The sequence below is a fragment of the Heloderma suspectum genome, chromosome 3, assembly GCF_057233095.1.
Source record: "Heloderma suspectum isolate Gila_16-S chromosome 3, 16-S_ref, whole genome shotgun sequence".
Taxonomy (NCBI): domain Eukaryota; kingdom Metazoa; phylum Chordata; class Lepidosauria; order Squamata; family Helodermatidae; genus Heloderma; species Heloderma suspectum.
In genome coordinates, this window is record NC_139460.1 from 123,568,234 (window position 1) to 123,581,375 (window position 13,142).

Here is a 13,142-nt window from a genome sequence, read left to right on the forward strand (position 1 = left end):
ACACACACACACACACACACACACACAGCAGTGAATTATTTGTTGATGCTAAGCATAAGAAAATTTCCCAGTCTTTTAGCAGTGGTTAAAAGTGAGAGTTTCCAGTTCAGAACTGTAACTATATAGTATTTACTTTGCACCCTCCACACTCTATTGGGTTAGTACTGAAAGGGAGGTTATTCCCAGGAGATGAAGAGGGAGTGTAAGAGCCAGCATGGCATTCCACTCTGATTAAGAGAGATCAAAAAATGTTATTGGCTGCAACTATTCTTTCGTCTGTATGAGGTGGTTCTCATGCTATAGTGCAGCAGTTCCTGTATATGGATGGTTGTTTCTGTGCGTGTTATTTTGTATTAGTGTAAAGTTTACTCCAACTCCCATCAGCCCCAGCCAGCATGGCCAATGGTCAGAGATGATGGTGGTTGTAGTCCAACAACACATGGATTGCCATAGGTTCTCCTCCCCTGGGGTGCTTGCAGATGGAGAGTTCCTAGCACTTGCAATAAAAAAACATTGGGCAGCTGTACCATCTTTTCCTCCTTCGTGGCTTTCTGTGGAAAGAAAAAAAGGCAGAAGTGGTGAGAAAACACAGGAGGATTACAAGTGGAAGACAGCAATGTCTGGCCTCCATGTAAAATTCCATGAATGTGGCAAGCCGATTGCACAGTAAAAGCCTCATTGCACGCCTGATATAAACAGAAAAATCAGAAAGGAAACTATGGAAAACTATATATTCTGGAGATCTAAACATGTTAAGTCTGTTGCTGCAGAAACAGTCTTGTGGCATCTTAAAGACTTAACAAGTTTAGATTATATTTGATGAAAGAATACATTCATTCGTCTTTAAGGTGCCACAGAGTATTTGTTGTGTATTCTGGGTTCTAATGTTCTTCATATATACTGAATCATTTTGAGAAATTAGGCTTGAATTTTTATTGTGTGGTCTGTTCAAAATCAGGAGTGTGCTGCAAATTATAGAATTGCAAAAAACAGCATGATTGTACAGATTGTTTTTCTTTAGATGGCATGTTTCTCATACAATTCAGAAAGACAATTGCATGCTACAAAATTACTTGGATTCGTCCTCATACTAAGTTTAGCTAGTGTAATGGCCTATCTTGTTGCCTAGAGCATATACTGCCTTTAACACTTCCTTTAATCTCCTTAATAAATGTGAAGTCCCCTATAGTGATTGCTGGAAACCAAGTTATTTTTCTTGTCATCATGTTTCAATTCAACTATTGTAACACAGCAGCAATTCCTATTCTAACAGCAAAGCTTCTTCCTGTTCAATACTACAAATCGGAGTTTTTAAGGCACAATCCAGCCAAAGCTAAGCACTTAAATCCCGTTGATTTAGGAGATTTAGGTGCTTAACTCTGGCAGAATTGTATCTCTTTTAAAAGCTTGATCATTAGTGCTATAATTTGATGTCCTTGCATGGGAAATGAAACAATCATCATTTGAAAAGTTATTATCTAGGCTCACATTACTTCAGTACTGACAGATTTCCATTGGCTGCTGGCCCAATCTGCGGTGCTGCTTCAGACCAGGAAAATTCTAAATGGCTGACTTTTAAACTAGCAAAGCTCTTTTCACAGTATATTTGCATATCACTGTATTTCAGGATGGCATAGAAATTTAACAACAGTTAGTCATTGTAGAAGGCACCACATCACATTTGCCTCTGGCTTAGTTATGTAATCAGTTATGCAGATTATTTAGATTGCTTTGTCACTGTCTTGATTCACTTAGATTTAAAAACACAATTAGCTATTTCATTGTCACATGTCTATTTTGTGCATAAAATTTGATAGAAGCACACTTGTAGGATTAATCTTGCATATGTTTGTTTAAGCTTCTGCTTTGTAATTGGGTTCACTTTAATTATAATGTTCTGAAACCAAGGAACAACTTCAAGGCATAGAAATAATGTTCTTATTAAGACATTAATTGGCTCACAAATGTTTGTGAGATATGGCTAATACTGCCCATTCCCACAAAATTATTTTTAAAAACTGAATTCTAGAATTCATGCACTGATGACTGCAAATTACTACAGAGCTTTTGTCCAGGTTATACACTAGCTATTTTTCATAGCCTTCTACATCGAAGCTGTTGTGCCTCACCCCACTGCTTCTGAAGGTATCCCAATGGCTGTCATGCTGTTATGTGCCATTCTTGGGGTCACTTTCCATCTGAACCATTCAGAACATTCTTTCCCATGATGTTTATGATGGAGCATATGGTTCAGTTAGCTTTAAGTAATCAGTTGATTCCCTGTGATTTTGAACTTTGTGATGGCACAAGCTCCCAATCTCCAACACTAGGTTTGAAATACCTAGTAGTTGTTCTGCCTTAGAATAGAGTTTTTAGTTTACTTGTTATATTTATAGATAGTTGTAATGCTTCATTAAGCCTGCAATCCTATGCACACTTGAGAACTCCATTAAGCTAAATAGGACTTTCTCTGAGTCACGATACATAGGATTGTGATCTAAACTAACATAACTAAGCTGGGGAAGAATATACCTTGTAAGATTCCTTGACTAGAACTGATAGGTTTCTGATCATTGTGGGGCTGATATTTAAAAACTAGACTTGACACTTACTTGGGATATAGTGTGTATACTGTATTTTCAGATTCTGGATATTTTGATCATATATCAGTGACTTTTTAAAGAACATACTTCGATACTGAAGTTTGCGATTCTTTTCTTTTCAGACTGAAACAACTATTGGCCTCAGTTCATATCAACAGAAAAGGTAAGCTTTTATTTGTACATGTATTTCCTTTGTTTCCTTTAATTCTTCTCCGTGGTGTTTGTGCATCACACAGATGGGCTGTGCACTGCATGGAACCCCATTCGGGAAGCTTCTGTAGCTGAGGAATTTTTGGTGGGAACCCTCTCCCATTGTCCCAGTGTACATGTCCCTGGCAGGTTTCCCACCTATTCCCTCAGTTTAGTTTTGACTGTCATTGTGATAGCTTGTTTGGGAACTTCTCACAATGTTAGCAACTAGTGTGAAAAACTGCTGAGGTTTTGGTCACTCTTCTTTTCTGTCATTTTTGTCTCTTTCTAGTATTGCTTTCATTTGTTTGTTTTTTGTCTGCAATCTTTGAGATTGCCTTATTGCCTCAGGGCTTATGGTCCTATGGGTCCCTTTCCTAAATTTGTCCACTGTGGTAGCAAACTTCCAGTCACAGATGGGCACTCCTTGTGCCTTTTCTGCCTTGGGGAAGAGCATGAAGTGGGGGCCTGTGTTCATTGTCAGACTTTTACTAAGCAATGTTTGAATGATCTTCCTATAAGTTTAAAATATTTGACAGCTTATGCTATAAAATTACTTTGGGTTGTATTTAATGGTTCCCTTCTCTGAACAGGAGTCTTTCCATTTGTGGAGAAGTATTTCATCTGGCAGAGCGCTCTGCTAATGGAAAAATGGAGTTTGATCTTTGACAATTCCCTCTCCAGCCCCCTTCACTATTTTGTGTGCCGTTATGGAAGATCCTCCAAACTTTGAAGCAGATATGGTGGGGTGCAGGGGGAAAGGGAAACAAGCAAAGTTCATCTCCCCTCTTCCATTATCAGAGACCTCTATTGCAGGGGTCCCCAACCCTTTTCAGCTTGTGGGTGCATTTGGAATCCTGACAAAGTGCTATGGGCACCAGTGACGAAATGGCTGCCATGTGGTGTGTGGCTACACACAAAATGGCCACTGGGGGGGGACAGCAGATCAAAAGGAATCGGGTGGGCAGGCAAGCAGGGAAAAGCTCTGACTTTCCCTTTCCCCCATAAAAGTCCTCTGCTGCCACACGCCACAAAAAACAAACAGGGCTGGGTAGGGCAGCCAACGAACCCAGAAATATAGCTTGCGCAGTGAACAAAAATAGTGCAGGTGTGTGAGCGAGCACACAGCAAAATCCTTAACTTTGCACGTGCTCCCCACACGAACCAAACAACATCCAGAGTGCCACAGCAAACACAAGGCAGGCGGCCATAGGGCAGAATGGGAAATGCCCCCACATCACCACCATCCTGAGCACAAAAACCTGGAGGTAAAGCAGTGTGGGCAGATGAGTGAACAGGCTGGAAATTCCATTGCTTTCCCCACCCACCCACAACAAACAGAAGAGCACAGAGGACAGGCACCACACCTCTCAACACACAAAAATGATGAGTTGGAGACCAAGCACCATCCCCCTCACCCCCAAAAATGCAGATAGGAGGGTAAGCAAGGAGGGAGAAAATTCCCTCCTTTTGCCTTTGCTCCGCTCTCAGATGGAGAAGATCCCAGCCCACTCGGTCCCATCCCCGCACTGCTGGTTTGCATTCAAGGGGAACATTTCCCTTTCCCTTTCAACACAGCCACTCCCCACGCACGCCTACTCCTAGCAGGCACGGAATGGGAGTAAGGACACTGGTTTGTAACCTATTACTTTGACTAATCAGAGAGCAAGGGGGCATGTCAAAATGGCAAGTTGAGGTACATAGACTTAAAATAGAGAAACCAGTTCCATAGACTTAAAAATATAGAGCAACTAAGAAGTTAGCAGATATGCCTTGTATACATAAAAATCACCATGAGGATGCAATTAAAGGCCTCGAGGATGCACCTATGCCCTCAGAAGACCTGTTGGGGACCCTAACTCTGCTGATCAAAAGCCCTTCCACAAATAGGAGACAATCGGATTCAACCCTATAATCTTATAAATGGTATTAGCTTAATCTAAGGAAATATTTTTATTTCTTAAAAAGGTTTCTATTACGCCTTTCCATACAACTGTCTAAGGTGGCTAACAACAATCACAAATATATGTACATCATTTTGTGTAAATGGCTATTACAGGTTGGTTGGTGGATATATTTTTCTCATGAAGTCCGCATGGTACCTGATGGTAGAGGCAAGTTTGTCACCTAGTATTTATGACTTTCACTGCCACCTCAATTGATCATGTGAACTGGCCTTCAGTAATCTTGGAAGCAGTAGAAGTATCCTGGCAATCAGCTGAGTGCCAAATAGGTAGGTTCCATCACTTTTATAGTAACCTATAGGCCCAGTTCACATGTCATAACAACCCAGGGTTATTGTTTTTTAAAACCCTAGGTGGTTGTGATCATGGCAGCGTGCTGGTGCATGCTGCCTGACTGCTCCCACTGTGATTGGGAGTGGCTAAACAACCCTGGGCTGTTTGGCATGATGTATGAACCAGGAACTCTGTCTTGTCTCTCCCACAACAAGCCATAGTTTGAACCCAGGGTTGTTGAACTTCTCCTACTTGCCGCAGGAACAATTGGGCTGGATTGTACACAAAAAAACAGTGATTTAAAAAAAAAACTTTGGTTGTTGTGATGTGCAAACCAGGTCATAGAATCTTCTGTAAGGGGGAGAACTACTCAGTATACAGAAGGATTTATCTTGGAAACGCTTTATATATGGTGTCCTCTATCAGGCATGTGAAAGGAGATTCTTATGTTCAGTCAGTCAATTCTTTGGTTTTGCTTGACGGCTCAAAATAAAAAACAATTGGTGAATCAACTCCCCAGCCATTAAGTGTTGTAGCAAACTGTTACTTGTCTAATGGCATCTCTAGTAACGTAGTGCACTTTATTAGCTCTTGCTCTCTGCTTGTAATGTGTTGAATCAAGGCTAGTTAATGTCTGCTGTGCATGTGGGTTAAACGTGTGGGGAAGTCTTACTATGGTGCTAAAGTTAGCATGGATTACTTTTTAAAATATCTCCTGCCCATGGCCCCACAAATTCTGATTTGGGCAATTTAGCCAAGCTGTTTTTTGTGGCCATCATGGACACCTCCCTTCCCTATATGAAGAGAACTTGGGAAAGGGAGGAATGTTTGCTCTTGTACTAGACTCTTCAGAAAGTATAAGTTGCACATCACTGCTGCCAACTTCTGCAAAAGCCCTTTAGGAAAGAGAGAGAAACCATCCCTTCTTTCCTTCACAGAAAATGGGACAAGGAAGGAGAGGTAGTTTCTCTCTCATGAGCAGGGCTTTTGCAAAAATTGCAGAGGCATTCACCAGATTGGGGAGGGGAGCTTCCCACTGGCAAGTATGTGAGTCAATTTATGGAACTGTACTCCAGCCCGTAGCTCCCATCTTATCTCACAGGATAGGCTTCTGTAGAATTGAGCTTAAGTATCTTTTGCTCAACCTCTATGTATCTATGTCTGTCAGTTCACTTCTGAAAAAGAGTAGTACCTCACAAATAGGTATTTTACACAGGGATCTCTTAAAAGGCGTGATGTGTGCTGGGTACACCTGCATGTGAATTGGTTTCTGGAATGAGTGATGGATCAGATAGGAGTTTACAAGCTGAAATTAAATCCAGAGAAGACAAAGGTGCTATTGGCAGGAGATCAACATGTTCAGGGGTAGGATGTCAGCCTGTTCTAGGTAGAATTAGACTCTCCTTGAAAGAGCACATTTGTAGTTGTGGATATTCCTGGAGTAGGTCAGATACATGTTCAGATAGTGGCTGTGACCAGGAGTGCTATTGCCAGCTTAGACAAGTATGCCAGCTGCACCTGTTCCTGCATGGTCAGACCTGGCTGTGGTCACAAATGCATTAGTTAAACTTTGGATATTCTATATGCCCTTGAAAACGACACAGTAACTTCAGCAATGGAGCTGCTAATGGGGCGCTTACGCTTTTGTTGATTCCCTTACACCCCACCAATTCCTGTCCGCAAGCAGGACCCATGACACGTGGAAAGAAGATTTAGTACTTCCAAGGCAACCAGAAATGAGCGAAATCGCTTGTTTCTGTGTGCTTTGCCAACCTTCTCCAATTGAGAAACGAACATTTTCACTCTTTTCAGGGCTTCCTCTGGGAAGTGCTAAATAGCTGTTGCACAAGTGGTGGATCCCGCTCACAAAACGGAATCAGCAGAACCCACCACCTGTGCAACAGAATCAGCAGGGTGCGAGAGAATTGCAGAGGTGTAAGTGCCCCATTAGTTTCTGCCCAAAATTCTGACAGGGCCAAGTGCTTGGATCATGTGATCCCATTATTTTTCCAGCTGCACTGACTGGTAAATTGTTTGTTTCTGATTGCAGTTCAAGGTAGTAGTTACGACCTTTAAAGCCTGTTTTGGCTTGGACCAAGCTATTTTAGGGACCGTCTACTCCCATTTCAATCTGCCCATTCATTAAGATCAGCTGATATAGCCCTCTTGCACATGCCATTGCCCTCAGAGGCACAGTTAGTGGTGATGCACAAGAGGGCCTTTTCTGTGGTGGCACCCTATTTATGGAAGTCACTGCCCCAGAAGTTTAGATTAGCTTCCTCTTTTGCTCCACTGGCAGTTGAAGACCCCACCCCCACCCCCCATTTATTCTGTTGTTGTTAATGGCTCTCTGAATTTTTTTTTTTGCTGCTTTTAGTTTGATTCTGTGTTTGTTTTAGTGTTTTGGATTTCTGTTTTAACATGCTTGTATGGATTTTATATATTGTGAACTGCCTTGTGATATATAAATAAATGTCATATACATTTACTGTGCAGAGTTACCATTGTAAGAGGCACATATCAGCAGTTCGAGGTGGAACACATTTTTATTTGCTAGTCATGTCGCCTTTTGTGAAGACACAAAACTGTAGATCTTGAAGGTGATGACCTCAGCATGACTTAGTCCAATCCAGTTGCACGGACGCATGATAGACAATATGAACCTTCTTAACAATCCATTCATAATAGAACACAGCCTATGGTCATCACTGTTGGTGTGCCAAACCAATAATAATAACAACCAGCTGTGATGTCGGAATGTTCTGGGAGAGAGACTGTAGGTTCATGGGCAGAAGATGCCATATGCTGTTGGAAAGAGGTGTAGAGTAATGGAGGGATGAAATTTATGTCTACTTAAATTTCTTGGCATTCCTTAAAATTGGAAATTTGTGTCTGCTTCTGAAATGTAGTTTGTGATTTCTCATCACTAGTACCACTATACCACTTCTAAAGCTGCTTCCAAGCAGTTGTCTTCCTGCATTGCCTGAATGGATGATAGGGTGCAAAAGGGCCATGGAGCAACCAATACCTGTCTTACTAATTTCAGCTTTTGCCAACTGCTTGTAGTCCAGATCTTTTCAATAGCCATAGTTGCATATCACTTTAAGCCATATATTATTTCTTAATAGACCAGGATGTGAACAGCAGCATGCTGGTGTATGCAGCCTGTTGACTCCCCACTTCATGTGAATGGGTAAAGTCAGTAGGAAGGGTATACTTTAATGTGACCTCTGAACCCAGAATTATGGTTGTATGCCCAAACAAGCCAGGATTTCTACAACAAATCTTGGCTTAAATGTGGGTTATAATACTGGTTTGTTTGGGAACATGTAACCATAATATTGGGTTCAGACATCACAAAACTATTCTTTCCTGGTTTGTTTAGCCACTCGCAAGAAGGGAGGAGTGAAGTGGGAGCAAATGCACTGTGTGCACTAGCACACATTTTTGCCTCCAGACCAACTGATCTCATGAACGTTTACAAAGGATACCTTATCTTTGTGTTATCCCAGATCCCACACTTTATTTTCATGTTGATTTTAAATATAATCTCCTTAAACTATATATATAGTGAGATAAAATATCAAATAAATCTCTACACTATTGTTGTTGTGATACTTTGCTCTAGAAGCTATCTTGGCTTATGCTGAATACTTGACAGAACATCCTGCTATTCACTCCGGGTCCCAGTCTCTTAATGCTTAACTACTCCTGCTGTCTTCCAAGTTCCCAGGCATCCAAATCAGAAATCCACGAATGCAGAACCTTAAAAAAAAGTTTCTATTGCAGTTAGAAGACCATGAACTAATCTGGCTTCACCTCATGTGCTGATATATAAATGTCTTTTTAGGCATGAATGCATCACAGCTTGCTGGGAAAATTCTAATTAATGTGTAATCTTTTTATTTATTTTTGCTGAAAATTATACATCTGTGTACTGTGAAATAGATCTTTGTATATCAGCTATTTTTTACACAGCTCAAAGTTCTTTGGGTGTTCAGTGTGATAAATTCAGGTCATTTAAATGCACCCGAAGAAGCTACTGGCTACTGTATTTGTACACTCATTTGGTCTTGACACAGACATACAAATGTTAGTTTAGCTGCTGCATTAGTTTCAATTCCTGCCTACTTTTGAAATGCCATATGAATGACAATTACAGTAAATACCAGAAGCATTCAACCACTTAACCTGATAGCCACTGTGCTGGCTTGATACCACCTCTTTTGCATCAAATAGTATTTTAAGAACTGCAAAAAGTCTTCAGTTACTTCTGCTGAGTATTTGCTAAGCAATAAAAGAGGAAGTTTAGCACATCACTGCATGTATGCAAATTGTTGTAGAACAAACTGACACATTTTAAACAGGTATGGAAGGAATGATAATATGGAGTACTTGATCTGATAGTATTCAGTATATTAAGACCCTAAGGCTGCAGTACTGTTTATACCTATCTGGGGGTATTTTATTTATTTATTTATTGTATTTTTATCCCACTTCTCAGCCAAAAAAGGCTCCCGAAGCGGTTTACAATCAATGAACAAAAGACAGTCTCTGCCCAAAGGCTTACAATATAAAAAATACATGATACAAGGAAAAGGCAATGGGAAGGGGAGAAAAAAGAATTAGGTAGACTGTCAGCAGGGCTGGTGGGATGGCCCTGTTCCACCCTCTCATCTCCCAAAGGAGGGGCAGCCCAACTGGAGCAGGCCTTGATGTTCCCTTTGCCTGCTCCTTTGCTCCTTTTTCTTCCCCACAGGGCCATGGATGTCAGGTAGCCCTGTGGGGGTGGGGTCCAGTTGGAGCAGGCCCTGATGTTCCCGTTGCCTGCTCCCTTGCGCCTTCTTCCCCACAGGGCCATGGATCTGAGTAGACATGTGTAAGATTGCACTGTAAACCTTACAAACCAAGATATATTCAGATTTTAAGTTTATCTTTGTATATTTTGAGCTCTGTCTGCCTTCAAATTCAAACGGTCTTTGAAAACAGCTAAAGAAAAATTAATTACTGCCCCAGGAACATGAATGGCAATATCAGTTTAGAGTTGCAGCACCTAAAGAAACATCCAAAGTGGCCAGTAACCCTAATACCAGCCTTCCCCAACTTGATACCCTCTGGATGGGCTGGGTTACAACTTCCATCATTTCCAGCTGCATGGCCCTTGACCATTCTGACTGGAGATGATGGGGGGATTGTAGTCCAGGCTATCCTGAGGGCACCAGGTTGGGGAAGGCTGCCCAACGAAATTACCACAGCTGTTGTCTTCCTGTTTCTCTAGGGCCAGCCCTACCTTGTTGTGGTGAGATGAGACCCTGATCTCAGCTGCCATGCAGACGGCTAATTTGAAGGGAACCCTCATCCCCTCTGTCACCCTCATTTGCACTTGGCAAGTAAAGGAGGGCTGAAGGAAGAAATTCACTTCTTCTGTTCTTTCTGTAAGAGGATTAGGTTCACCCACCCCTTCCATGTACAGATATAATATCTGGTGCACAGTGGAGACTGGTCTGATTCTCCTGCTGAGGTCCATTTATCAGACCAGGAATGAGACGCATGTCCATTGCTCTCTTCCTTCCCTTCCGTCCTTTCATGAACCTCAATTCAATAGTTCTGGGATTTGTTAAAACACAGTTTCTCATGATGTCCAAAAAAGAGAAACTGGTTTAAGCAGTCCCTACAAACCACAGTTTAATTGCATAAGGCTTTGAACTGTGCTACTAAACAGACTTGTAGCCACTGAAGCTGCTATAACAAGGGAGTTACAACAGCTCCTTATAACTGACCGCTGTCTGTAGTCTGGCTGCAGCATTCTGGACCTGCTTAAGATTCCAGACTTTTCAAAGACAGCTTCTTAGTAATCTAAATGGCAGAAATATTAACAGCCTGTTGCAATCCTTTCCTCTGTAACAGCATTGCCGAACATGTAGTCCACAGCATCTGGAGGACCGAACTCCCAGCATTCCTGGCCACTGCCTATGCTGGCTGGGGCTGGTGGGAGTTGAAGTCCAAACATCTGGAAGGTACCAAGTTGGGGAAGGCTTCTCTTATTACCTGGCTACCTTCCTCTCCCATAGCTAGCTCTGCCTCCGGCTTTTAAAATGGCTGCTCCCTGCTTCCCTCCATCCCTTCGCATCTCTCCCACTAGCAGGCAGTTAACCCACTATTAACCCAGCTATATTGGCTAATAAAAATGTAAAATATAAAGAGGCAATTTCCTCCTCTAAACTATAAAGAACCAGAGAACATCCAGTCACCTCTTCCCCCTCCCAACAAGTGGGATGGCCCTCATTCAAGCCCAGAGTGGCTCCCTGAAAGAGTAGACCCCCTCTGGTATTGCCCCTTTGGTGACACCCCCCCAGGGCAGCAGGCCTACTGCCCAAGGCAGCATTCCTTTTATGCCTCTGTCCTAGAAAGCTGAGCAAGCTGGCGTAATCTAGGAGGCAGCTTCCACTGGAAAGTTCTCAATCAGGCTTAAGTCCCTCTAGGAGGTAAGACCTCCTAGGCACCAAGAATCTGTCTAGAGTAGCCATAGGTAAGCAGGCAGGGGGAAGATGGTAAAGTACACTCATGTTCTACCTCGGCAAGGTGATCTGTTTTCCTTCTGTCTCTTGTATTAAAGGGATGCTGGTACTCTAGAAGCCAACTGTTACTGCAATCTAGCCCAGTCCTTCTCCACACCTTATTTGGCAAAATGCTTCTCAAGATGTCAGAAGCTCTATTAATGATGTATTTATTCTCTTGAGCTAATCTTTTTAGGGTAGTATAAACAAGCTCTTAATGGAATTCTATCAAAGGTGTATGAAATCCTTTAAAAGTTGATCTGGAATAGTAGATCAAAATGAACTTTTGGCTACAGACACAGTGCATCCTGCTGTACATGGGAGGGGCCATAGCTAAGTGATAAGAGCACATGCTTTGCATGCAAAAAGTCTACATTTCAATTCCTAGCATCTCCAGGTAAGTTTGAAAAGTCAATACTGAACTAAATGGGCCAATGGTGTTAGTAGTCTAAAGTGGCTGTGTTCCTCCACAAACACCTGGAGGGCATCAGTTTGGGGAAGGCTAGTCTAGGGGTATGATTCTCATGTATGGTGTGAGAGGGCCGGGTTGAAATCCTGGAGAAGCCTTTCTGCCAGGGGTGGGGCGGGGTGGAGGCAGGGAAGCCTGGTTGTACTTTTGGAGAATATAGTGTTAACTACACATGCATCAATATCCATTCCTTGTTAGCTGGCCTGCTAGAGATATGATTCTAAGTTCATTATCCAACCATCTAGTACTGCAAATCTTTCAATCCGTGCCAGGTAAACGAAGTTGCAGCATGTTGCTACTTATCCTAAGGTGTTTGAACATCCATGAATGCTACAAGCAGATGCTGAGTCAATGCTAGGTGGGGACCTCTCAAATTTCCCCTTGAACAAGATACCCTGGCATGGCTTAAAAGGACCTGTTCAACACGAGGAATGCAATCTTGCTTCAAAAAAGTCATTCTTGACTACTATAAAAGTCATTAAAGTACTTTGTAAAAGACTGGAGGTGGTGGTAGTTTGATTTTCTTGGCAAAATTCCCAATCTCCTACGTGCAGCAGATTAATGAGCATTTCCTTTGTGTATATTGTAAATAGTTACAATGCATGACTAGTGTGTGAGAACAGTGACCAAATGTATAGGGGAGGCAATGCAAATGTATTAACTGCTGCTATATTACACCAGCCAGGCTCCTCATTCTCAATAAATAAGTTTTTCTTTTCTGCCGGAAGAGATAGAAGCTAATGGATTATCATTTTGTTATCTCTTGGAATGCCTCAATAGCAAAATCCTAACTAAATGTTAGGGCCGCGGTGGCTTAGTGGTTAAGACGCTGAACTGCAGACTGGAAGGTCGGCAGGTCAGCAGTTTGAGACCCGAGTGCTGCGTGACGGAGTGAGCTCCCGTCTTCAGTCCCAGCTTCTGCCAACTTAGCAGTTCGAAAGCAAGAAATTGCAAGTAGATAAATAGGTACCGCCTCGGCGGGAAAGGTAACAGCGTTCCGTGCACCTCGGTGTTCAGTCACGCCGGCCACATGACCATGGAAGCGTCTTCGGACAGCTCTGGCTCTTCGGCTTAGAAACGGGGATGA

The 13,142-nt window shown here is 42.3% G+C and overlaps 1 protein-coding gene across 3 annotated transcripts in view; it reads left to right on the forward strand.

Annotated features, from left to right (window-relative positions):
• Positions 1-13,142, forward strand: part of TMEM131 (transmembrane protein 131) — a 115,735-nt gene that overhangs the window by 24,621 nt on the left and 77,972 nt on the right. For all 3 annotated transcript variants that reach the window (XM_084844392.1, XM_084844395.1, XM_084844394.1), the window contains exon 3: positions 2,726-2,766. In XM_084844392.1, the coding sequence (XP_084700518.1) occupies positions 2,726-2,766 (41 nt within the window). The remainder of the gene's footprint in view (positions 1-2,725; positions 2,767-13,142) is intronic.